This window comes from Geotrypetes seraphini, chromosome 5 (assembly GCF_902459505.1).
Source record: "Geotrypetes seraphini chromosome 5, aGeoSer1.1, whole genome shotgun sequence".
Taxonomy (NCBI): domain Eukaryota; kingdom Metazoa; phylum Chordata; class Amphibia; order Gymnophiona; family Dermophiidae; genus Geotrypetes; species Geotrypetes seraphini.
Window position 1 is genome coordinate 223,914,944 of NC_047088.1, and position 25,870 is coordinate 223,940,813.

Here is a 25,870-nt window from a genome sequence, read left to right on the forward strand (position 1 = left end):
TGATGTTTAATCATTTTCCCCTTTCTGGCAAGAAACGAGGTGTAAAACAGGAAAACAAGTCTAAAATAGAGGGGGAGAAGAAACACAGTAAGCCTTTTAAAAACAGGCAATATAATTAAGGCTAATTTAAGCAACAGGAACACTAACAAAGCCCAGCTTTTGAGTTCTGCAGTTGGTGCGTTTTGTAATGACTCGTTAGTCTTGTGTCATTTATAAACACAGGGAGACCATTTAGCAGTGAAAATGTATCCAGGAGGGCATTAATTACATGACAGCAGACAACAGGCAAATTGATCAGAGTTAGTTCAGATATGGTTTAGATTCTGAAAATGCAAGAACAAAGTAAGCCAATTTTCACCCAATCACCGAGTGCAGCTATTAAGGCTCCACAATCAGAACTTGCAATATAGAAGCATTTAAACACAAAGGGGGAAAGACACCTAAATATATAAACGCCTAAAGTTAGGCACCTAACTTACCCTCCCCCCTTTATAACACTGTGCTAGTGTTTTTAGCACTGGTCACGGCGGTAACAGCTCCGATGTTCATATAATTCCTAAAAACCACACTATGGTTTTGTAAAGAGGGGCAGCAAAATGCGGCGGTCAAGCTAGTTTTGGGGTTGAAGAAGTTCGATCATGTAACATCTTCCTACCAACTTCTGTATTGGCTGCGGATGGAGGCACGTGTGAAGTTTAAGTTTGGATGTTTTTGCTTTAAGGTACTATTCGGCTTAGCCCCTAAATATATAACTGACCTTTTCTCTTTCTCAACCAACAGACATAAGAGAAGCTCACATTTGAATTTTGTTTCTCCACCAGTTAGAGCAGGGGTAGGGAACTCCGGTCCTCGAGAGCCGTATTCCAGTCGGGTTTTCAGGATTTCCCCAATGAATATGCATGAGATCTATTTGCATGCACTGCTTTCAATGCATATTCATTGGGGAAATCCTGAAAACCCATCTGGAATACGGTTCTCGAGGACCGGAGTTCCCTACCCCTGGGTTAGAGGATGTAAATTTAAAACACATCATCAATATCTTTTCTCACATCTGGCAGCATTATGGGGTAAAGATCTGGAACAATTGCTTATGACTACTACTTATGGGGAATTTAGGAAACACCTAAAAACATATCTGTTCTTGAAGTATTTAGGCAACTGACCTGTACAATCTTATTCCACAATAACTGATCTCTAGAGCTGTTAATCACTAGCTTTTAATTTTGTTAATTCTACTCAATTTGTAGTACTGTGTTCAGTTTTGGAGGCCACATTATCTAAAGGACGTGAAGAGAATGGAGTCGATTCAGCAAATGGTCTCAGGACTTAAAGATCTCCCATATGAAGAACGTCTAGCAGGCAGCGCTTATGTTCTCTCGAAGAGCGCAGAGAAAGGGGGGACATGATAGAAACATTCAAATACATTACAGGCCGCATTGAGGTGGAGAAAAAAATCTTTTTTCTTACCGGTCCCACGGCGACAAGAGGGCATCCGCTAAAGCTCAGAGGGGAAAGACTTCATAGGAACACCAGGAAATACTTCTTCACCGAAAGGGTAATTGATCGATGGAATGGTCTTCCACATCAGGTAGTCGAGGCCAGCAATACGCTCGACTTCAAGGGATGATGGGACAGACAGGTGGGGTCGCTCCAGAGGAATGCTTAATAGATGGATTATCAAGGGAGGGAAGGTTCTTGGGTGGGCAGACTTCTTGGGCCATCGGCCCTTTTCTGCCGTCATACTGTACGTTTCTATGTTTCATCTTTTAATCATTGTAAACCGCATAGAACTTCACGGTCCTGCGGTATATAAACTGTTATTAATTAGTAAATTGACTTCAGTAATGAGCTTCAACAAGGCCATAATTCAAAAAAATAAAATTTAATTGGGAGATATAGTAGGTGCCCATCTTAGGATGATACAAAAATCTGCACTAAAGTAGACTACCCAGGATTGGTGTGAATAACATGAAGAAAGACCTGGTGAAGCTTGAAGAATGGTCTGAAATTTGCATTTCTTAGCATAAAATGTTAGCTGCCAAAGTCATGCATTTGGGCTGCAAAAACCCCGAGGGAACGGTACAGATTAGGGGGTGAAGAAATTACGTGCACAACAGAAAAGCGAGACTTGGGTGCGATTGTATGTGATGATCTTTTTTTTTTTTATATAATTCTTTATTCATTTTATAACTTACATCAAGTACATCAACATTAGTATTAACATTTTAACATAGATATATCACTTGAAATTCTACAATTAATCTCATCAAATTAAATTTATCCCCTTCCATCGTTTTATATTTCATAAAAACATTTTCCAATTTCCATTTGTACTAATCAGGGAAGAAAAATATATACTCATTCTTTACAATAATCTGATAATGGCCTCCAACACATCCTGAAATTTATTAAAGTTCCCTTTTTGAATGGCTAATGTTCTTTCCATTTTATAAATATGGCATACTGAATTCCACCAAAAACTAAAGTTCAATCTATTCCAACTTTTCCAATTAAGTGTTATTTGTTGTATAGCAACTCCTGTCAAAATGAGCAATAATTTATTATTTGTAGAGGATATTTGACTCTTAGCTCTCATCTCCATGCCAAATAATATTGTATTATAGGATAATGCCACATGATTTTCTAATAAACAATTTATTTGATCCAAATTGATTTCCAAAATTCCATAATAAATGGACAATAGAATAATAAATGGTCTAAAGTCCCTGTTTCAAGATGACAATGCCAACATCTATCAGACTTAGAGCAATCTAATTTTTGTAAACGAACAGGGGTCCAGAATGCTCTATGCAACAGGAAGAACCATGTTTGTCTCATAGATGCAGACATTGTACATCTCATCCTCCAAGACTAAATACGTGGGAACGGTACAGATTAGGGGGTAAAGAAATTACGTGTATGACAGAAGAGCGAGACTTGGGTGCTCTATTGTATGTGATGATCTTAAGGTGGCCAAACATTTTGAAAAGGTGACAACGAAAGCTAGACAGATTTATTTATTTATTTTATTATTTATATACCACTTATATCCTAAGTGGTTTACATTCAGGTACTTTACATTCAGGTACTTTATCGTATTTCCCTATCTGTCCCGGTGGCCTCAAACTCTATCTAGTGTACCTGGGGCAATAAGGGGATTAAGTGACTTGCCCAGGGTCACAAGGTGCAGTGAGGGAGTTGAACCCACAGCTTCAGGGTGCTGAGACTGTGGTTCTAACCCCATAGGGAGAGGTATGGCCAGTAGGAAAAAGGAGGTATTGTTGCCCCTGTATAAAACTTTGGTGAGGCCTAATTTAGAATATTGTGTGCAATTCTGGAGGCCGCACCTTCAAAAAGATATAAAAAGGATGGAGTCGGTCCTGAGGAAGGCTACTAAAATGGTGCGTGGCTTCATCATAAGGTGTATGGGGAAAGACTTAAAGATATCAATCTGTATACTTTGGAGGAAAGGCGGGAGAGGGGAGATATGATAGAGACGTTTAAATACCTATGTGGCGTAAATGCGCATGAGCCGAGTCTCTTTCATTTGAAAGGAAGCTATGGAATGAGAAGGCATAGGATGAAGTTAAGAGGTGATGGGCTCAGGAGTAATGCAAGGAAATACTTTTTTACAGAAAGGGTGGTAGATGCGTGGAACAGTCTCCCGGTAGAGGTGGTGGAGACAGAGACTATGTTTGATTTCAAGAAAGCCTGGGATAGGCACTTGAGATCTCTTAGGGAGAGAAAAAGATAATGGTTACTACGGATGGGCAGACTGGATGGGCTATTTGGCTTTTATCTGCCATCGTGTTTCTATGTGATTGCCCAAAAGACAGGAACCTATCGCATGGTGCCTAGCGGTGCTCAACACCAAAATAGATGTGTTTAAGGGGGGGGGGGGGTGTGGAGAGAAAGACCTAAGCACCGCTAGGCACAATTCTATAAAGCACTATAAAATAGGCCTTTAAAACCCTGGCCTACATTACACACGCCTAAGTTTTAAGTTAGGTACTGCTAAGAACGATTCTGTAATGGGCACCTAAGTACTGAGCAGACTTGCATGGCATATGTCTGTATATGGCCTTTTGGTTGAGGATGGGCTGGGGAGGACTTCAATGGCTGGGAGGGTGTAGATGGGCTGGAATGAGCTTTGACGGAGACTTCAGCAGTTGGAACAGTACCGGGTAGAGCTTTGGATTGTTGCCCAGAAATAGCTAAGAAGAAAAAAAAAAAAAAAATGTTTTTAAATGTAAATTGAATCAGGTTGGGCAGACTGGATGGACCATTTGGGTTTTTATCTGCCGTCATCTACTATGCTGCTATGTTAATAGGCACCCATCCTTTTTAGGCACCAGTTACAGAATCTGGCCCACATAGCTTTTGTGCCACCTTTTGCCCTCCTACAATTTTAAAATGTTAATGATCCCCCCCCCCAAAAAAAAAAAAAAAAATCATTTCACATCTCAACCTGATAAATCAGCAACACCTATTCCCAAAAAATGCATTGGTGGAGACAGCAGAGAGAAGGTGTGGATGCTAGTTTAAGCACAGGCACTTATACGCATCTACCCAGAACGGTAGAGAACCAGGATGAGAACAGCAATAACTGAACTAGATACGAATAAGTATCCTGCGGGAGGTTGAAGTTGCATTGCCAACAGCTGAGCCATATCCATGGACTGAGCGGTGAAGATGCAAGGGGAAAAAAAAAAAAGGATTGTCACGCTGGGTAGGTCAACTGGTCATTATTTATGAGGGCATTTAACCGCTCATAGAAAAAAAAAGCATGTTTTCCAAACATTGAAATAAAGCTAAATCCAAGTAGGTCAGGGAACAACATACTGACAAGTAAAGCCAGCGGGTAATGGAATTTTCCCGACTCTTGTTTCTTGACGAGGTGAGGGTAGGTAGATCCTTGCTTTCTAGCGATGCTTTCACTAAAGCTAACTTTCTGGATCGCACAAGCTAGCATAGCCTAATCTTACAATAGCTAGCGCTTCATCAGCTTTGTGCAGCTTTAAGTTTAAGTTTATTAGGATTTTATATACCGCCTATCAAGGCTTTCTAAGCGGTTTTACAATCAGGTACTCAAGCATTTTCCCTATCTGTCCCGGTGGGCTCACAATCTATCTAACGTACCTGGGGCTATGGAGGATTAAGTGACTTGCCCAGGGTCACAAGGAGCAGCGTGGGGTTTGAACCCACAACCCCAGGGTGTTGAGGCTGTAGCTTCAACCACTGCGCCACACTCCTCCGCCTTAGAGATATCCATGTGCTCCTTTTACGAAGGCGTGTTAGCAGTTTAACACGCGTGCTAAACCGCCAGCCGCACTAGCCACTACCGCCTACTCTTGAGCAGGCGGTAGTTTTCCGGCTAGCACGGGGGTTAGCGCGTGATGAAAAGTAGCACGCGTTAAACCCGCTAACACGCTTTCGTAAAAGGAGCCCTGTGTAGACCTACCCCTCCTTCCACAAACGCGTAGCCCAGATTTTAGCACCAGCAGCTTCTCCGACGCTCACAGGAATTCTAACAGGCCTGCTCAGAGACCATTTTGCTTTCTACATAATCACCAATGGCAGGTTTAGCTAGGTCAGGGGTAGGCAATTCCGGTCCTCAAGAGCTGGAGCCAGGTCAGGTTTTCAGGATATCCACAATAAATATGCATGAGATAGATATGCATCTCAAGGAGGCAGTGCATGCAAATCCATCTCGTACATATTAATTGTGGATATCCTGAAAACCTGACCTGGCTCCAGCTCTCGAGGACCGGAATCGCCTACCCCTAACTAGGTGATCATCAATTTCAACAAGGAAAATTAACAAGCAGCTTACTCTTGACCTTGTAAGAGTAGATACATTTAGAAAGTACTCCCGTGTCTCCAAGAAAGCAAAACTGCAAATGACATTAAAAACAGTCAATATGATAAAGTGGAGGGACAGGACATTTTTAGACATGTCAGTGATAGGTAAAACTGCAAAAATAGAATTGTGACTCAAAGGTAAAGAGAGAGAATACATGGAAGTTGATAACAGATAAAGCAGCATTGTTTAACAAACATTTTTGTTCTGTATTTACTGATGAAGGATCAGTAAATGCAAAAGACATTCTTCAGTATACCGTATATATTTCCTTTACACGAGGCCATGATTATATACTCATGTATATCCACTGAACTGGAAACAAACAAACAAAAAAAACAAACCCACATCAAAATGTTTTTTGTCATATCTTCCATAGATCTCGGGTGATTCTTATAAAACTTACCGTGTCATGTCCGGAATGAAGTTGATGTAAAATGTTGTAAATTTTGCCACTGCACCACACTACTACCTTGTGAAAATGAATTCTTATGAGATTGTAAGTCTCTGTATCAAAATGGTTTTCACTGCAGAAGACCGAATTCCGATAAAGAACTTGGCACTGCTAAAAGGTAACAGTTGATGATTGTTGAAAGACTTCCCACAGAAGGGTTGGACCAAAAATGGCCTTGATGTGCCGCTACGTAAAATCTGAGCAACAGGCACTGTGGATCATAAGCCAGGCAGCGGACAACCATGCTCGAATCGTACACAAAAGCACATCAGTATTGAAATCTCGTACTGAGCCAGGAGGACACACTGCAAACTCGCCAAACAAGAGAAGTAGGAATATGCCAGACAACTATGGTTAGGATAATTCATGACTATCTGAAATTAAAGTATCTTAAAAAGCATCGTGCCCAAAATTTAACCTTACACAACAAAGACACACACCTGAAACGGTGCAAGCAGCTTTTGACCAAGTACCCAGAGCACAGCATCAGCTGGTTTACAGTTGAAAATATATTTACTGTAGTTCCACTAATTAACACAAAGTGATCAGCTGTACGTGCTTTGGCATTAACTTCATGCTTCAGTATTGTTGAAATGCCTATAGACCAGTGGTCTCAAACTCAAACCCTTTGCAGAGCCACATTTTGGATTTATAGGTACTTTGAGGGCCTCAGAAAAAATAGTTAATGCCTTATTAAAGAAATGACAAATTTGCATGAGGTAAAAAACTCTTTCTAGTTTATACATTTTTCCTTTTGGCTAAGTCTTAATAATAATATTGTTATTTATAGCTAAAGAGACATATGATCAAGAAACTGTTTTATTTTACTTTTGTGATTATGATAAACATACTGAGGGCCTCAAAATAGTACCTGGCGGGCCGCATGTGGTCCCCGGGCCGCGAGTTTGAGACCACTGCTATAGACCCACCTGACCTTCAGCCAATCAGTCATGGTTTCGGTTGCAATCTCGAAACTCAGATTCACAGATCTGTTCCTAATCGATCAATGGTGCATACTACCGGGACGTCCTCTTGACGCAGAAGCTATAGCCAGCAATCCGTCACATGGTGGAAGACTACTTTATCTTCCAACAAGACAATGCCCCAGCACATCGGGCAAAGGACACCACAGAATTGCTACATCGGGAGATCCCCAGACTTCATTGATTCAGACTTCTGGCCTGCAAATTCATCAGATCTAAACCCAGTAGACTACCGGATCTGGGGGGCTGATAGAGGAACATGTCTACCAGACACCGATATCTGACATCAAAGATCTTAAACAGCGCCTCGTCTCTGTTAGTTTGAGCTGAGCTGAAGCAGATCATCATCGACAAGTCCATAGATCAATAGCACCACATCTGAGGGTGTGCAGTTGTTCAAAGGGAGCACACTTTAAACGTCTGCTTAATTGAAATATTTTTTGACTTTACATTTTCTGCAAGATATGCCATAAAACGTTTTGATGTGTTTATTCAGTTCACAATTCATTTTCTCAAGGTGGTGTTGTGGTGCGGTGGGAAATATTTACAACGTTTTACATCAACTTCATTCAGGACACAATGCACTAAATTTCATAAGAATCGGCCAAGATCTGAGGAAGATACGACAAAAACCATTTTGGTGCGTTTTTTCAGTACTGCTTCAGCTTTGAGGATATTCTGATTTAATGTCAATCCAAGTCACTGCATTATGTAATTTTAGGCTTCCCACTCATGATTAGTTTCCTGTCCCTGAAGGAAGCCAGAGCTAATATAATTAGGAATGAATCATTGGTTATTATTTTCCTCTGTCATGAAATCAGCACTGGGTATTACATAGTGTGCTAAAGACAAATACAGTGGTGCCTCACACAACGAACTTAATTCGTTCCAGGAGCAAGTTTGTTATGCGAAAAGTTCGTTATGTGAAACGCGTTTTCCCATAACAATACATGTTAAAAAAAATTATTCGTTCTGCAGCATAAAATATGCTAAGATGACATAAAAAAAGATAAATTTGTCAAAATGGTGAAAATGGTGGTCTTGCTGAGGCCAAACTCTTTGACAAGGTCACACTGTTTTACCCCACATTCACTCCTTCTAATTATTTCCCGTTTCATTTCAACAGAAATCACCTTCCTGCTTTTTTTAGAAGCCATGATATATAAAAAATATGGAGTTTATCTTAAAAGGACGACTGTATACAGTGAGAGAGGGCAGAGTCTCAGCGGCAAAAACTGGGACTTAACTTTTCTTTTTTTTTTTTTTTCTAGCATCGGGGAAGCGGCGAGAGTAGCTCCGCCCCCCCCCCCCAACGCATCAGCAGTAGGCGCCGGGCCCCTCCATAAAAGGAGGCGAGCCGACGGTCCGCCACTGCACAGGGAGCCAGGCGAAGGGCTGTGAGAGAGGGCAGTTAAGCGCAGTGAGTAACGCAGCTCGGGCGACTTCGTTGTGTGAAACGAAGTTCGTTGTATGAATCAAGACATGAAGTTCGTTGTGTGCAGCGTTCGCTGTGCGAGGCATTCGTTATGCGAGGCACCACTGTACCTGAAACCACAAAACTAGTACTTACTTTTTAATTAAGTTTTTCAAGTTAGTTAGCTCTCGTTTGCCTCTCTATTTTCTCAGAGAATAGATACCATAATCATAAACAGTGGTTCCTAACCCAGACCTCAGGACATACACAATAGAGAATGACACGGGGACAAATTTTTTCCCATCCTTGCAGGAACTCAATTTCTCCGTCCCATCCCCACGAGTTTTGTAGTATCCCTGTCCCTGCCCCATTCCTGTAAGCTCTGCCTTAACTGCAGAAGCCTTGAACACTTATGATTTTAAAGTATTTGAGGTTTGTGCAAATGAGAACAGAGCTTGCAGGAATGGGGCAGGAACAGGACAAGAACTCTCCGGGATGGAAAAATGAGTTCCCACGGGGAAAAATTTGTCCTCGTGTCATTCTCTGCTTGGGAGAACAGATTAGAAAACTGAATAAACAGTGTAAAAAGCTTCAGCCTTTGATAACCAGAGCTGGTATTGTGACATCATAATGCCTTATGCCACCAATGACTAAGAACCAAGCTCTTCAGTGATGTCACAATGGTTTGATTGTCCTTTACTTGGCTCACTTTTACTACATTTTGATTTCTCAAGTTGGTGCAGTGTTGAGAAGTGTTCTTCAACCGCCGATCCATGGACCGGTGCCGGTCCACAGGGCCGGCACCTCCATCGGGCCCAAGAGATTGTTCTGTAGCCACCGGTCCTCGGTGGGATCAATGCGGCGTCCTCAATGTCCAAAGCTGTGAGAAAAGGCTCCTGCCCACGGCCTGCGCCTGACCCGGAAGCCTTCTCTCCAACGTCACAACGTCAGAGGGAAGGCTTCCAGATGAGGCACGGGGACACGCACGAGGAGCCGCATCCCACAGCTTTGTGCAATGCAGCACTCAGGGAGCCAGCCCGAAGACCCTGCGTTGATCGCACCATGGTCCGGCCTGAAGCTAACTCCAGGGGGCAGACCAGAAGGCAAGGCACATGGAGGGAGAGAGACAACAACGATAGGGGAAATGCTTTTATTTTTTTTATTTAGTGATTTTACATCTGCTGTCTGTTAGGAAGAAATGCATTTGTTTGTTTTTCTTGGGGTTGTACTGCTTGCAGAGTCTTGCAGCTTAGGGTTTGTTTGTGAATATTAGTACTTTTAGTTTTTGGTCCTGCATTTGCATGGGGTTATCTGTTTTCTGGTAGGAATGAATGTTAAAAAGCATATAGTGTGTTTTGTGTATTTTAATTTTGTGGTTAACCATTATGTGTTGTTAATACGATTATATTGTATGTGTGTATATATGAAAAATGGATGGAAAAAATGGTGTTACAATTAGTACTATTATGGGGGGCGGGGTTTGGGGCGGAGATTGGGTGGAGATGGGCATGACTTAGCCCAGTGTTCTTCAACTGCCAGTCCACAAAATAATTATTTTATTTCCGCCAGTCCATAGGTGTCAAAAGGTTGAAGAACACTGGTGTAGAGAATGACATGGGGATAAATCTTTTCTAGTCCCTGCAGGAACTCCATTTCCCCATCCCATCCCCGCAAGTTTTGTCAGTATCCCTTATCCCATTCCTGTAAGCTCTGCCTTAACCACACAAGCCTTGAACATTTATGATTTAAAAGTGTTTGAGACGTGTGCAAATGAGAACAGAGCTTGCAGGAATGGGGCAGGGACAGGAAAAAAATAATTAAAAAACTCACAGGGACGGAAAAATGAGTTCCCGTGGGGATTGGGAAAAATTTGTCCCCGTGTCATTCTCTAATACACAGTTAGACAAGTTTTCAAGATACTCAGTCTATTTCAAGATACTCTCAAGATATTTTCAAGATACTCTCAAGACCCTCCCAATCAATATGATAGTGGAGGTAGTGCATGCAAATTTCTCTCATGCATATTCATTGTGGATATCCTAGAAACTAGAGTAGCTTGGTATTGGCATGAAAATAGTTCTGGCTGGGCCTCTTTCTCAGCTGTTCTCTCTCCCTCTTGTAAAAGTCATCATTTTACCAATTCTATGAAATGCTTTTTGTGAATTTCAAGCAAACAGAACTGCATACAGTTTTAAGGCAAGAGTGTGGGATAGGAGGGGAAATAAGAGCCATCCCTGCCTGCAGATGTCCGTTTTCCCCACTGCCTGTGTACTGTATTGTCAAGAGAAGCTGTTGAGTAGCGCTTTTTACTTTCTGATTCTTACTTTTTTTCCTGTCATCAAGCTTAATGCTCAACATGAAAATATCCCATGCACTATTGCAAATGCTAGGAATTTAACAAGCTCATACATTGATACTATCAAACGAACGACCAACCCTGTGGAGTTATAAAAGAGGTATGCACAGTGTGTCAGAGCTAAATAGCTTAGATAAGTGATGTATGAATGAATTTAAGACTACAGCTTCTAAAGGCAGAAAAGAGAGGGAGGAGCCATAGAAATTAGGAAGGAGAAAGAAAATCAGTTTCTGGGAGTCTCAAAATTTGGCACACGGAGAACCTCTATATTGCTCTATACGCCCTGTATGCACGACAGAGCGAGTCCTGAATGCCAGCCATCGCACAGCTCTTGAATAATAATTAGCAAAGGCACAAAAGACTTCTAGATAGGAGCCATTGGCTTGCAAGTCCTAACTATTTCATTTGGGGGACTTTAGCTTCAGGCTTCAGATATGGATGTGCTGAGGAGTTCAGCCTTTGGTAGGGTTACTATATTTGTGAAAAAAAGGAGGACACATGGCCTCACCCACACTCCCACCCATTTCCTTGGTCCCCCCTTCCCCACCTCTGCATCCTTTTAGTGCTACTCTCTCTCCCTCCCTTCAACTCTCTTCCCTCAAAGGTGCAACTCACTCGCGCGCTCTCCTTCCAACTCCCTCTCCTGTGGGTGCCACTCTCTCTCTCCTTCCAACCTCCTGCTGCTGTTTCTGTCCCTCCTCTCCCATCCAGCACTACCCTACTCCATGCTCTTTTCTCCAACACTCTCCTTTCCATAATATTTGCCCAGCCTCCTCCCTGCTGTTTCTCCAGACCCTTCCCGCCTCTCCTGATGTTGATTCTTCAGCCCTCCCTCCTCTGACCTCCAATACTGCTTCCCCTCAAGACATCTGTAGCTCCCAACTCCCCTACCTACCTCCTCCCCGGCCACTGTAATTCAATCTTTGGGCAGCTAGCAGTAGCAATGAGGTGAGCCAGTTGTCGCTGGCCTACCCTGGAAGCTCCCTCTCTGCAGAGACTTCCTATTCCAGCATAAGTGGGACCTGTAGACAGGTCTTGGGCAGGCTGACAACGGTAGGCTCACATCATCGAAGCTGCCGGCCGCCCAAAGATTGAATTATAGCAGCTGGAAAGGAGGTAGGTGGGGAAGTTCAGAGAGCCAGCTAAACCCATACAGACTCCCCCATTTAAAAAAAAACATCTAGATACAAGGACAGTCCTCTAAAAAGAGGACATGTGTATAGTAGCCCTAATTTTTGGCTTATTAATTATTCTTTTCTGCAGACACCGATTCCCACTCTGAGCCAGTGCTGTTTCAGTAAACCAGCAGCACTCTTGAGCAATGAATAAACAATGGGTGCATGCCTCTCAGAATGATTTTTCACAAAATTGTGTACGACATGCACGGTGAATACCTATTTACCTTTTGTGGTACATTATTTTCAAATCAAAGTGTTTACAAAAATCTACTGCAGAAATAACACTCTGAAGATATCAAACTTGTCTGCCTTCCAATATTTCTAAGCTTAGTATTCCAACACACTACAACATGAACACAACCTCAGTAAATACTAGTTCCAATCTAGACAGAAATCTCAGGTCACTTAGGGCTCCTTTTACTAAGGTGCGTTAGGGCCTTAACGCACGGAATGGCGCGTGCTGAACTGATTAACGCCAGCATTGATCCGGTGTTATTCTAGAAGCATACCGCATGGTTTAGCGCGTGGTAATTTCATGCGTGCGCTGAAAACACTAGCGCACCTTAGTAAATGGAGCCCTAGAATATGTAAGCCTCATATAATACATAAAAGAAAAGTCTAGATCAGGCCCAAGTTGTGTTTATAATCTATTACCTATGAAATTGTTTTGGTAATATTAGCTGCCTGATTAATAACTCTCCCAAAGTTATTAACGCCAGTCCAATAGGGATAGGGACAGGCAGTGAAAATCAATTTCACGTCTATTTTCATTGCAATTTTTTGGGTGACGGGACAATCGCGCGCCAGACACCAGCATGACGACAATCGAGCGCTGACAATTTAGCGCAAAACACAAGCGCGCCACGGGAAAATGTAGTTTTAAAGAGCTCCGAAGCGGGGTGTGAGTGGGGATCCCCCCCACACACACTTTACTGCATACTGTTCACGCTGCCGTTGGAGGGGGCGTGGGGGGTACAACCCCCCACATTAGAGAAAATGGAACTTTTCCCGAAAAAGTTCCATTTTCTCTATAATGGAGGGTTCCAACCCCCCAATGCCCCCCCCCCCCAACAGCAGCACGAACACTATGCAGTAAATTGGGGGGGGTCCCCACTCACACCCCATTTCGGAGCTCTTTAAAACTACGTTTTCCTGCGGCGCACTGGTGTCTTGCGCTGAATTGTCGGCGCGCTGGTGTCTCACGTGTGACTGACTATGAACCATTTTTTTATATGCACTATAGCCAGTGGTTTAACTATGGATGGGCCTGGGTGGCTCAATTCCACCCAGTGAAAGCAGCACACTGCCGTCTCTTCCTCTCAACTCCATGCCCTCTCAGCATCTGCCCTCATATCTGAACCCCCAGCCCTCCCTGCTGTGCCTTACAGTCATCCCTGGTGCCAGCAGTGATTCATTTTTGCTGCCAGCGCCAGCCTCCCCAGCCTTCCCTCTGCCACATCCTCCCCTTACTGATGTCACTTCCTATTTCCTGTCCATCAAGATGCAGCAGATGGAAGCCTGGGGGAGCCAGTACTGGCAGCAAAAATGAATCACTGTTGGTGCCAGGGATGCCTGTAATGTGCACCAGGGAGGGGCGGGGTTCAGAGATAAGAGTGCAGATGCCAGAAGGCCACGGAGTTTATTTTTTTTATAATTCGCTATTTAATTTTATAATTTGACATAATAATCAGTCAATTCAAAGAAATATTCCAATACCAGTTTCAGCAAAACTTAACAAGATAATCAAAAAGATAAATTTAGATGAAAAAAGAAAACAAAACAAAAATACAATAGGAAAATTTTTTTTTTTTTTTATTGAGGTCTAATTTTTCAATCCAGCATATTTAGGCCACAGAGTTTAGAGGAGGAGAGATGCTGGATGCAGGGTAGGTGTAAAATCCTGTTTATTTTTTTCTCATATCTTGGGGGGGGGGGGAGCAAATCCAAAATACTGGGTCTGGCTATGCCACCGACTTATAGCATTTTATCATGCCCTAATTTATAGATTAGTGCATGCTGAATCACTATTTCGCACTAAGAAAGCGGACTGCCATTAAGTTATTTTACTCCTAACCCTAATTATTAGTAACTAGGTCTCGCTGCATTAAATGGGGCCTGTGAAAAAATTTCACGAGTTAGTGGCAAAATAACACATCTTAGATTAGAGAGCAAGATGGCTGCTGTAGCATGATGCTGGGCCCACTAGCTCCTGCTTTCCCCTGATTTTAACTTGCTTATTACTTCAGGAAGTCATAATGATGAGCAAAAGAAGGGGGAAACTTACTGACTATCCAGTTGGCTGGTCAAACAACAATGATCCAGTTTGTAAGAGCTCAAAAACCTTCAGAGAATGCCGGGTGTCTCCCTGCTCCAGCATCAGGAGAATGTCATCTCTCTTGCACAGAGGAGGGCATTTCAATATGTTGCTCACCTGTACTCCTCTCCAACCAGCCCCTATGAATGCATTGTTGTAGGATGGGTAGTTTATTCCCAAGTTCAGACTGCAGAAAGACCCTATAGGCAGCTAGACTAGTCCAGACACAGGTAAGGTTCAGGTTCTGGAGTAATGATCTTGGGCCTGTCTTCTAAACCTGCTGATGCTATATGGCAGTTAGTGAATCTAATCAACCAGGAACCCAGGGAGAATTACCATCACTGCCAGTAACTTTAGAGACTTTATGACAGCTGTTTGCCAACCTGGATTTGATAGTGAATAAAGCTGAACCAAATAGAGAACGATTTGAAAGTTATCCACTAAAAGTGACCAAAGATAGAGGCTGGATTTTTGGGACCCCCGTCTAAGTTGAGGATTTAGGAAAAGATTGGAGATAAAGGACATTCAACATAAGATCATTCAGGACTGTGTAAATGTGCATCAAACAACTGGAAAATGACTTAAGGAAAAGGGGATGGAATTTGATATACAGTACTGCCTTATAAAAAGCACCAAGTCACAGACCAACTTTTGGGTGAAGAATTGTCCGCTGTTTCACCTGACAGTTTAAACATAATAGACTTTTTAGAAACCTCTATGGCTATTGGGGGGGGGGGAGATTGGGTGTCTCTGCCTGCTTCTTTTGCAATGAATAGAAATCACGTTTTAAATCCAGTTTCTCAACATAGAGCTGAATATGTTTAGAGGAAAAAATTATTGGGTTTTCCTGATGTGTATAGGGGACCCAGGAATGGCATAGGCAACTTCTGCTTCTGCACAATAGAGTTATTCAGAATAATGGTGGTTTCTTCTTGAGATTTCCTTTTAAATATTTGATAAAGTTTAATTACATACGTTTTATGTATTTTCTATGACCTTAAATCAATTATCAGCTTTTCTTGATAAGCTTCCTATTCAACTTGGAACTGGAATCCATTTAGCTGATAATCACCGACTTTATGAAAAACGGGCTTTAATATTTTCATGCTCAATGACTATTGCCTTGTTTATTTTGTATTTTTTTTTCTTTGTAATTTCTGTAGTCTCCCATCTTTCAGGACTGAGGGGGTATAACGAGGATTTTTCATTGTTATAGCATTTTTTATCTTAATTTTTTTAAAGTTTCTTTTTGTTGAACCCCGTACTAATTACTTGAATTGTATTTTCATTGGAAAAAAAAAAAGTTTCTCTAGAAAAATAGATACACAAAATTTAACAGTATCCTACAATGAAATTAAGCTCCTAAATTGGGAGCAATTACATTGGCTCCCAATACAACAAAGAATTTGACATAAAGTGTTATCTACGGTGCACCAGACCTTATATGGGTTTGTTCCTTTAAGTTTTCACAATCTTTGGGAGGTCTATCGACCATGTAGAAAATTGAGATCCGAAGGAGGAATAAGGGTGATCTCTGTGAAGGAGGACAGTGTTCATTATATAAGATCTAGATCAGGGGTCCCCCAAAGTCCCTCCTTGAGGGCCGAATCCAGTTGGGTTTTGAGGATTCCCCCAATGAATATGCATGAGATCTATGTGCATGCACTGCTTTCAATGCATATTCATTGGGGAAATCCTCAAAACCCAACTGGATTCGGCCCTCAAGGAGGGACTTTGGGGACCTCTGATCTAGAGCATCTATGCTTTCTAAAGCTGGGGTGAAGCTCTGGAATTCTCTCCCTGGAACCCTGAGGATTTGTATGGATCGTGTGCAATTTGAAAAAATGCTGAAAACACAATTATTTGTTGACACCTTTTTATGATATAGCATGGAAGAATGATCTAGTGTTAGTATATATTGAATAGAAATTTGATGATCTTTACTCTCGCCATTACCCAGAATGTTATGATTAGTTGAGGGATATGAAGGGATTTTAAGTTTGAAAATATGTGGAGCCTATTTTATTAGATTGTAAATGTAGCAGAAATTGGTCATAATGGTTTTAACATGTGTAACATGTTGTTCGACTGAATATTATGTATGTTTTGTATAGAAACTGCTTAGATTTAAGCGGCCTATAAATTTTAAAAATAAATTAATTATTCTGCATGCACTAATGCAGTGTTTCTCAACTCAGTCCTGGAGTACCCCATTGACAGTCAAGTTTTCAGAATATTCACAATGAATATGCATAAACTTGATTTGCATACACTGTCTTCATTATATGCAAATTTTTTTCATGCATATTCATTGTGGATATCCTGAAAACCTGACTGGCAAGGGGGTAACTCCAGGACCGAGTTGAGAAACACTGCACTAATGAACCAAGTGCACATTAGAAACATCCCTAAAGCCCAAGCTGCCCATCCACTGACCACATTTGTCATGTTTTGCATAATACCTCCATAGTATGTGTTTTGCCAGAAGAAGTTTGTCCATAGGCAAAAATAGTTCCATTGTAGCCTTCCAAAACATCTGCGAAAGAAAGAGAGAAAAAGAAAGAGAAAGATGTCATAGGTTAGTTTTCTTCACATAAAACTATATTTATACAATATATGCAGCTAACCAAGGGGCTCAGTGGTAATGCAGTATATTGCATAAAGAGGTACAACAAAAGGACACATGCACACACAGTGCAAGAGAAAGGCAGTAAGGTAACCACAGACAACTTTATTAGAGCACATCAAAGGAAACACAACTTGGCAGGCAGCTTAGTGAAACATGACATCAGGAGATAAATCCTTTAAAGTTATCTTAAATGTGTGTCACCGGAGGCCGATCTGGTACACTGTGCCTCCGCATTGAACAAAAAAAAAAAAAAATTCATATCTAGCAATGGCATGTCAATGCTTTCTAAAGCATGTCCAAAAAGATAGTCTCAGGTTTAACAATCAAGATAACTACAAAATGGATTTATCCCCTGATGCAGGCAGTTTGCTGAAATGTGGCCTTGCTAGGTTTCCTTTAATGACTTTGCTCCAATAAAGTTTTCTATGGTTGTCATACAGCCTGTCGTTTGTTCTGCACACTGGCACTCCTGTTATACCTTGGTAGAACGTTACCTTTTTTTTTTCGTACCGCCTAAAGAGGATAGGGGTTTGATTCCTGGACCAGGACGCTGTTCCCCGGTCCGACCAGGCTGGAGATGCTACAAAAGCAATGTTCACAGCCCTCGTGATGGATGGGGATCTTCGCCAGCCAGCAACCAGACTCAGAAGAACATCATGTTAACCAGGTTTCAGCAGGTTTTTTTCCCCCGATAGCCCTCAATTTTTAATACTGCAGTAATTTGCATACCATTTTAAACTACGTATTTCTTTTAGTTCTTGCACTAGAACACTGCACTGGAGCGGAACACAATATCTGAACATAGCGCTTGTTGCATCAAGGCTGCAAGAGGCTGATTAGAGAACTGCAGGTCTTAAACTCTGAAATAGAAAATGGCACGGGGAAACTAAAACTAAACTAAACTAAACCATTAGGTTTGTATACCGCACCATCTCCGCATGCGCAGAGCTCGGTACGGTTTACAGAGGTTAAGAGGAAAGGAATTACAAAGAAGGGATATAGGAGAGGGACTGAGAGGATAGAGAGAGGAGGGTACTAGAGAACGGGAGTAGAATTAGATTTTTGAGAAGAGCCAAGTTTTCAAGCGTTTACGGAAGGATTGGAAGGAGCTAGAATTTCTGAGCGGGGATGAGAGGTTGTTCCAGAGTTCAGTGGTTCTAAAGGGGAGGGATGTTCCAAGTTTTCCTGCGCGGGATATACCTTTTATAGATGGGAAAGATAGTTTCAGTTTTTGGGAGGGTCTAGAAGAGAGCGGGTTTGATGAGTTCCAGAAGAGTGGGATAACGGGAGGAAGGATGCCATGTAGAATCTTGAAGGCTAAGCAGGCACATTTATAGAGGACTCTGGAGTATACTGGGAGCCAGTGAAGCTTGGAGAGGAGTGGGGAAACGTGATCAAACTTGCCTTTTGCGAAAATAAGCTTGGCAGCGGCGTTCTGAATTAGCTGAAGTCTATGGAGGTTTTTCTTAGTTAGGCTTATATAGATGGAGTTGCAGTAGTCTAGTCTAGAGAGGATGGTGGATTGGACGAGGATGGCGAAATGAGAGTGATGAAAGCAAGATCTTACTTTTCTTAACATATGGAGGCTAAAGAAGCATTTTTTTACCAGGGAGTTGAGGTGATCGTTGAAGGAGAGAGAGGAGTCTAAGATGATGCCTAGGACTTTGCTTGAAAATTCAAGATGAAGAGTGGGGCCGGAAGGTAGAGGGATGGAGGTGGGTAAATGATCTGAAATTGGGCCGAGCCAAAGGAGTTTGGTTTTGGACTCATTCAGTTTCATTTGTACAGATTGGGCCCAGGATTGGAGGTTCGTAATACATGTGGAGATGTTCTCAGTGAGGTTCGAGAGGTTCGCGTCGGTTTCGAGGAGGAGGAGGATGTCGTCAGCATAGGAGTAGAGAGTTTCTAGGGGGGATAGATGAAGGAGTTTCAGAGAGGACATGTAGATGTTGAAAAGAATAGGAGAGAGGGGTGAGCCTTGCGGGACTCCACATTTCGGCTTCCAGGCGGGGGATGAGGAACCATTTGTGCTTACGGTGTAGGAGCGGAAGCGTAGGAATTTCGAGAACCAATCAAGGACTGTGGAGCTTATGCCTATTTCGGAGAGTTGGAAGATAAGGATGTCATGGTGAACGACATCGAAGGCTGCGGAGAGGTCGAATTGAAGAAGAACAGCGAATTTGTTTCGAGAATGGAGTTGTTGCACCTTAGAGATTAATGAGGCCAAGAGGGATTCGGTGCTGAAGTTGGGTCTGAAGCCGAATTGGTGGGGTAGGAGGATAGAGAAACGTTCTAGGTAGGATGAGAGTTGGGTGGATATGATGGATTCTAATAACTTGGTTAGGAGAGGGATATTTGCTATAGGACGGTAGTTAGATGGAATGGTGGGATCAAGGTCGGCCTTTTTCAGTAGAGGGGACAGTGAAATGTGTCCCATGTCAGGGGAGAAAAGGCCCGATGTTAGGGCAGAGTTTATGAGGTCGGTGAGGGAAGCGATGGCCTGTGTAGGGATATTATCGAATAGATAGGAGGGGAAAGGATCCAAAATGCACTTGCAAGTTTTTAGTTTGTGGCAGAGTTTGGAGACTTGCGGTTCAGAGACAGGCACAGGACAAATTTTTCCTGTGCCTGTGGGAAAGGGACGTTTTGGGAGGAGTGGTTAGGGCGGGAGGTGGGCCGACCTAGACTTAGTCATCCTGCAGGGATAATTGAAGGTTTGACAAACCTGCCTAGACGGAACTTATATGTTGTGAATTAGACGATGTAAAGACACGTATTAAGTGCCCAAAAGGTATCCAAAGTGACCAGAGAAGCCTAGTAAAGCTGCATAGGGGTGGCTTAAGTAGTCTGAAGGGTGGACTAGTGAACCATAGAGGAGGATCCAGGCCCATAAGCCACTCTAACCAGTACATTCATGGTGGAACATGCGAGCCCACCAAAACCCCACTCTACTGCCATAAAGGTGGCACCTGCAACCATAAGGGCTATTGGGGTTGTAGACAGGTGGGTATAGTGGGTTTTGGGGTGCTCACCATGACCTATAATGGAGTTCTAGTGAGATGTTTATATGGCACCCTTTTTGTGAAGTTCACAGCAGTGCCCTGCAATAGTGCTGCCCGATTCACAATTCGAATAGATTCTCTGATTCACTTTTGGTGAATCGATTCAAATCGGTTTACTATTAAAGAAAATTGGACTTACCGATTCGTTGGCCCCGTTGCTACTGCCGCTTTTTCCTGACCAGGGAGGAGAAGAGAGAGCCTTGCTTGCGGGAAGGAGAGAGCCTTGCTGCCCCGATCTGCACCAGAGACTCATTCGGGATTCCCCTCTGCCACCGGAGGCCTTGCTTCTGATGTAACTTCCGGTTTTGCAAAACCTTAAGTTACATCGAAGCAAGGATTCCGGTGGCAGAGGGGAAGCCCGAACGGATCTCTGGTTCAGATTGGGGCAGCACGGCTCTCTCCTTCCTGCAAGCAAGGCTTTCTCCTCTCCTCCCTGGCCAGGCAAAAGCGGCGGTAGTGAATTAAATTCACTATCCTGCTGCTAGTCTGGGCATCTTTTCTCCATTCGGCCGCCCAAGCGAAAACAGGAAGTTTTCACTGAGGGCAGGCCGCAGTAGAGAGAAGACACTAGGAGTAGTGGCAGGAGTGGATCGCTATCGCCACCGGCAGACCTCTTCCAGACTCTCTTTGGGAAAGGTGTGGGGATGTGGTGGTGGTTGGGGCTTAGGAGTGCCATAAAAAAAATTTAAAAAGGTAGATGGAGGGAGAGGTGAGATGGGGAGTTGGTGGACTGGAGGAGAGATGGGGAGAAGATAGATGGGAGAAATAAACTTGGTGGAGGGGGAAATGGACTTGGGGGAGATCATGGAGAGGGGAGATGGGGGAAGGATAGAAGAAATAAGGATCTAAAAACAGGAGAGGGAGATAGATGGTGGACAATGGTATTTAGGGAAGGAAGGAACAAAAAGGGAGAGAAGTTGGACACAAGGGATGGTATGGAAGGGGGATAGAGATACTGGATAGGAGGGTAGTTGGAAAGAGAAAGGGAGAGATGGTAGACCCTGGGGTGGTGGGAAAAGAGAGAGAGATGAAGGATGAAAGGGTAATTCAGAAAAGGTGGATCTGTGGATGGAGACGAAAAAAAGGAAAGATACCAGACCTCTGGGGGAGGGAAGGGAAACGGAAGGTGAGGACAGAGACAGAAGATAGATGGTTAGCACGGAGAAAGAAGAAAGAAGGAGACCCTGGCAAGCAAGCTATCAGAAGACAACCGGAGCCTGGGACCGATAAGATCTGAATAATGATCAGACAACAAAAGGTAGAGGGCCTGCTTGACTCAGAGGGGTGGGACTCAGGCAAGAAACAGTATATGTGTTCCAGAATGGAATCAGTTCCGTGAAGTCCTGCAACAAGAGTTTTCCCAGGGAGGTCCCTGACAGAGAGGCTTCCCTCCTTTTCCTAGCTATAGGCTTTGAGGGAGCCTTGGAAAGGACTGACAGGTGCGAGAGAAGATTATTTTACGTGTGATTGAGGTAAACCAGCTTGGAATAATAAAGAAACTATTGGCATCAGTGTGGAGAGCAGGACAGGAATTTTGACTGTATGCTTGTCTGAACTAGTGCTGCCCGATTCAGGGGAAAAATTTTTTTTCGATTCAGCCTATTGAATCGATTTTTCGATTCAATTCTATTTTCCTGCCCAATTGCATGGTTTTTTTCAAACATCCTGGTGGGTTTATTTTATAGCCTCTTCACCCCTTTTATAGCCTTTTCAGCCCCTTTGCCCTCTCCTACCCATACTGATGCTGTGGAGTAAACAAAACAAACAAAAAAGACTTTTCCTCCCTCTGTTAAATCCTAGCTCACGTTCGAGGTCTAACACCACCTCTGGCAGGATACACATTTAAAATCTGACATATTGTAATCACAAAATAGAAAATAAAATTAAGTTTTTCTACCTTTTGTTGTCTGGTCATTATTCAAATCATGTTGGTACCAGGCTCTGGTTGTCTTCTGATAGATAGTAGTAATGGACATTAGCATCCTTTCACTCATATCAGGTATGCATAAAAACACGGGCATTAACTATACTTAAACTTTTTTTTTTTTAATATTCTTTATTCATTTTGAAAACTTACAGCAAGTGTACAGGAATATATCATTAGTAACAACAATAACACTTGTAATTCTCATATAATTCTACAAACATAAAAATTATATCCCTTCCCACCCACCTTCTTTCAAATATTATAATCAATTATATCATAAATATAATATAAACAGATAATATAGTGAAATTTCCAGAAAAACTCCCTCCCACCCCCCAATGTGTACATATACTCATCCAAGGAAAATGATGTTTACTCCTTACAATATCGTTCCAATGGCCCCCAGATCTTTATAAAATTATTATACAGTGGTACCTTGGATTACGAGCATAATCCGTTCCAGGAGCATGCTCGTAATCCAAAATGCTCGTTTATCAAAGCGAATTTCCCCATAGGAAATAATGGAAACTCGCTTTGATGCGTCCCCCCCCCCCCGAGAACCGGCATTGCTCCCCTCGAAGGCTCCCCCCCGTGATCAGGCACCCCCCCCTGCGATCCGGCACCCCCCCGCCACGATCCGACCCCCCCACCCACATGATTGGGCACCCCCCACCACGATCCGACCCCCCCACGACACGATTGGGCACCCCCCCGCCGCTTCTTACCCTCATCTGGGCACTCTTGAAAATCAGCTTCCTCCTCTGCTGGGCCTTGAGCATGCTCAGATGCTCAAGGCACAGCAGAGGAGAAGGCCGATTTTCAAGAGTGCCCAGATGAGGGTAAGAAGCGGCGGGGGGGTGCCCAATTGTGGCGGGGGGGAGGTCGGATCGTGGCGGGGGGTGCCCAATCGTGGCGGGGGGTTGGATCGTGGCGGGGGGGTGCCCAATTGTGGCGGGGGGTTGGATCGTGGCGGGGGGTGCCCAATCGTGGCGGGGGGGGACGGTTCGAGGCAGGGGGGGTGCCGGATCGCAGGGGGGGTACCGGATTGCGGGGGAGTGCTCGTAAATCGAGCCATGCTTGGTTTCCGAGGCACCGATTTTGCAAATGTTTTGCTCGTCTTGCAAAACACTCGCAAACTGGTGCACTCGTAAACCGAGGTGCCACTATAGTTCCTTTTCTGTATTGCAATTGCTCTTTCCATCTTAAAAATATGGCATACCAAATTCCATGCAGACTATATGGAGATATAGTAGAACGTACGGGGCTAATGTCATAAGGCGAAAAGCACTTGAGTAAAACATGAATAAAAAAATAAAAACTAATATCTAAGAGAATAGTGAGGAAGGAGGTCATAAAACATTAAAACAGCTTGTGTTAAAAAATGTAATGGAAGAGCACCAAACAGATCCTAAAAAGAGCCATGCTTAGTAAAATAAGTGAACCATATTAAACCAGAAAGGAATGAAGGAAATTGTGGTAAAAAGCAGACTTCACATATCTAGTAAGAAAAATAGAATACAGGAGGAGCATAAAACACAAGAGGGTGACCACTGGAACAACCATGCAGAGCCAGAACTAGAAACCGGAATGAGCCTGAATTAAAGTGTGGGAATAAGTTCCACAGAGAGTAAAATGCAGGTCATAAATCTGACCGCAGTACCTTAAAATATAGAACGCTATAACCAAGAAGAAAGAAATTAGAATCTCAACCGGGAAAGCACATCATATCTTAATACTAAAAGTAAAGAAGTAAAAATAAAGAGATGAAAACAATAGGTGAACCTTACCGTGGGTAGTCAGCCTGTAGCATCCAAAACGCAACGAAAGTGAAAGTAAAAAATGGCGCACGAGACGTTAGAGCTTAAAAGCAAAAGGAGTGAGTGTTTACGTGACCGTGGTGTATGGGAAAAGAAACTAAGGGTGCGAAAATTTTAAAAGGAATTTGGGTAGGTAGGGAAACATCAAATATTGAAAAGGAAATAGTGATGACCAAGCAATAAAAATAAAGAAAGAATAATGGAGCAAAAATGAAAAATAGGGAGATAGCATAGACAAAACAAACAGGGATCTAAACGGGGGAAGGGACAGGAAAACCACAAAATAAAACTACAATACACGGGGCATTTGCCTATAAGTAAGAAATCAGCTTGTGTATGTTAAGGAATAGGCGGCATGGAACCCCAGCAGTTGCAGGAATTGCAGGACTTCTATGGCTCCGCCTCCTGCTTTAGGAGGGTTGGTCAGTGAATCGGCCAGGCCGATTTAAAAAAAATAATAATAATAATAATTAATCGATTTGAATCGATTCACCTGATTCGAATCGGTGAATCGATTTGAATCGGAAATCGGGCAGCACTAGTCTGAACTGTATGAAAGTGATAGGAGACAGAAGCTGTTGGGCTGAATAAAAGTTTATTTTGTTTTCCCGGGCTTGTGCTGGAACAAAGCTCAGCTGGTTAAAACTAAATAAAGAGTTGCTTTGCACCTTCAAAGCTGTTTATGTTGTGGTTATGCTGTACCTAGGGAAGGCTGAACAAGGTTGTTCCTGGAAAACTTGTGCCAGGATCTCCTACAGATAAAGAACAGAGAAAAACCTCATATTTAGGGTAGTAATAAAATGTTACTATTTAAGGAGGAGTGGAAGAATAGCTTATTAGATTAGAGAAGAATTAAAAACCAGAGGGTGTCTGGATTTGAATTCTTCTTCATCCGTTAATATTTTATGACTAAGGGCTCCTTTTATCAAGGCGCGCTACGGGGGTTAGCGTGTCGGACATTTCATCACGCGCTAACCCCCGCGGCAGCCTAAAATCCTAACGCTTCATCAATGGAGGCGTTAGGTACTAGCGCGGCAGGCGATTTAACCGCTACTGCGCCTTTGTAAAAGGACCCCTAAGTCATTCCATCTCCAATATGTAAGGTAAAACCAGCCATCAATGTAGAAGAGGTTGCAAAATCTGTGGAAGCTAAAAATGTAGCCAGGAAGAACGGTGACGCTGCTTTGGTGCTTCCAAAAAAAAAAAAAAAAGCAGTCACCAGATTCCTCAGAGACTGAGAAGAGCAAGGTCAAATTTAATCATACCTGTTAAGTTTCTTTTCATGTAGTCTGACTGCATCATCCCAATAGTAGGTCGCTATCCCTGCTTACCAGCAGATGAAGGTAGAGAAATTGAGTTTTTCCAGTACAAGATGCTGATCCTGTATGGAAAACTTTAGTATGTGAAGATACTTTTAACTTTTTTTCCCCTTTAGAACTACGAGAGAGGGACAGAAAACCTTCGGGGGGGAGGGGGTGTCTCAGAATGATGCAGCCAGATCAAGGGAAAGAAAATTAACATGTATGACTAAATTTCACTTTCTTTAGTGCATCATCCTGACTGCTTGGGAACATTCCACTACTGGGCAGGGAAGGTCCAGGCTCCCTTACAGCTCTGCCAAAATACAAATAGGTTCTATGTTCTCTTAGGCTTCCGCAGCTGGAGTCATGATCAATGCTGTTTTCCAGGTCTTGCCACATCTAGGTAGGTAGAACTGACATTTCAGTTTTCTTCATTCATTCCCTAAAGAAAGCCACAGTATGATGGCTGAAACATTGGTTCTACCCACCCAGACACGGCGAGACCCGGAAAACAGTAGATAGAGGGAATGAAGAAACAAACTGAGTCTCCACCCAGCAGATATCTTCTGGGGAGA

The 25,870-nt window shown here is 42.9% G+C and overlaps 1 protein-coding gene across 1 annotated transcript in view; it reads right to left on the reverse strand.

The window, feature by feature from the left end:
- KIF5C (kinesin family member 5C) overlaps positions 1-25,870 on the reverse strand; it is a 242,236-nt gene that overhangs the window by 158,380 nt on the left and 57,986 nt on the right. The window contains exon 3 of the mRNA XM_033946311.1: positions 17,022-17,095. Within this exon, the coding sequence (XP_033802202.1) occupies positions 17,022-17,095 (74 nt within the window). The remainder of the gene's footprint in view (positions 1-17,021; positions 17,096-25,870) is intronic.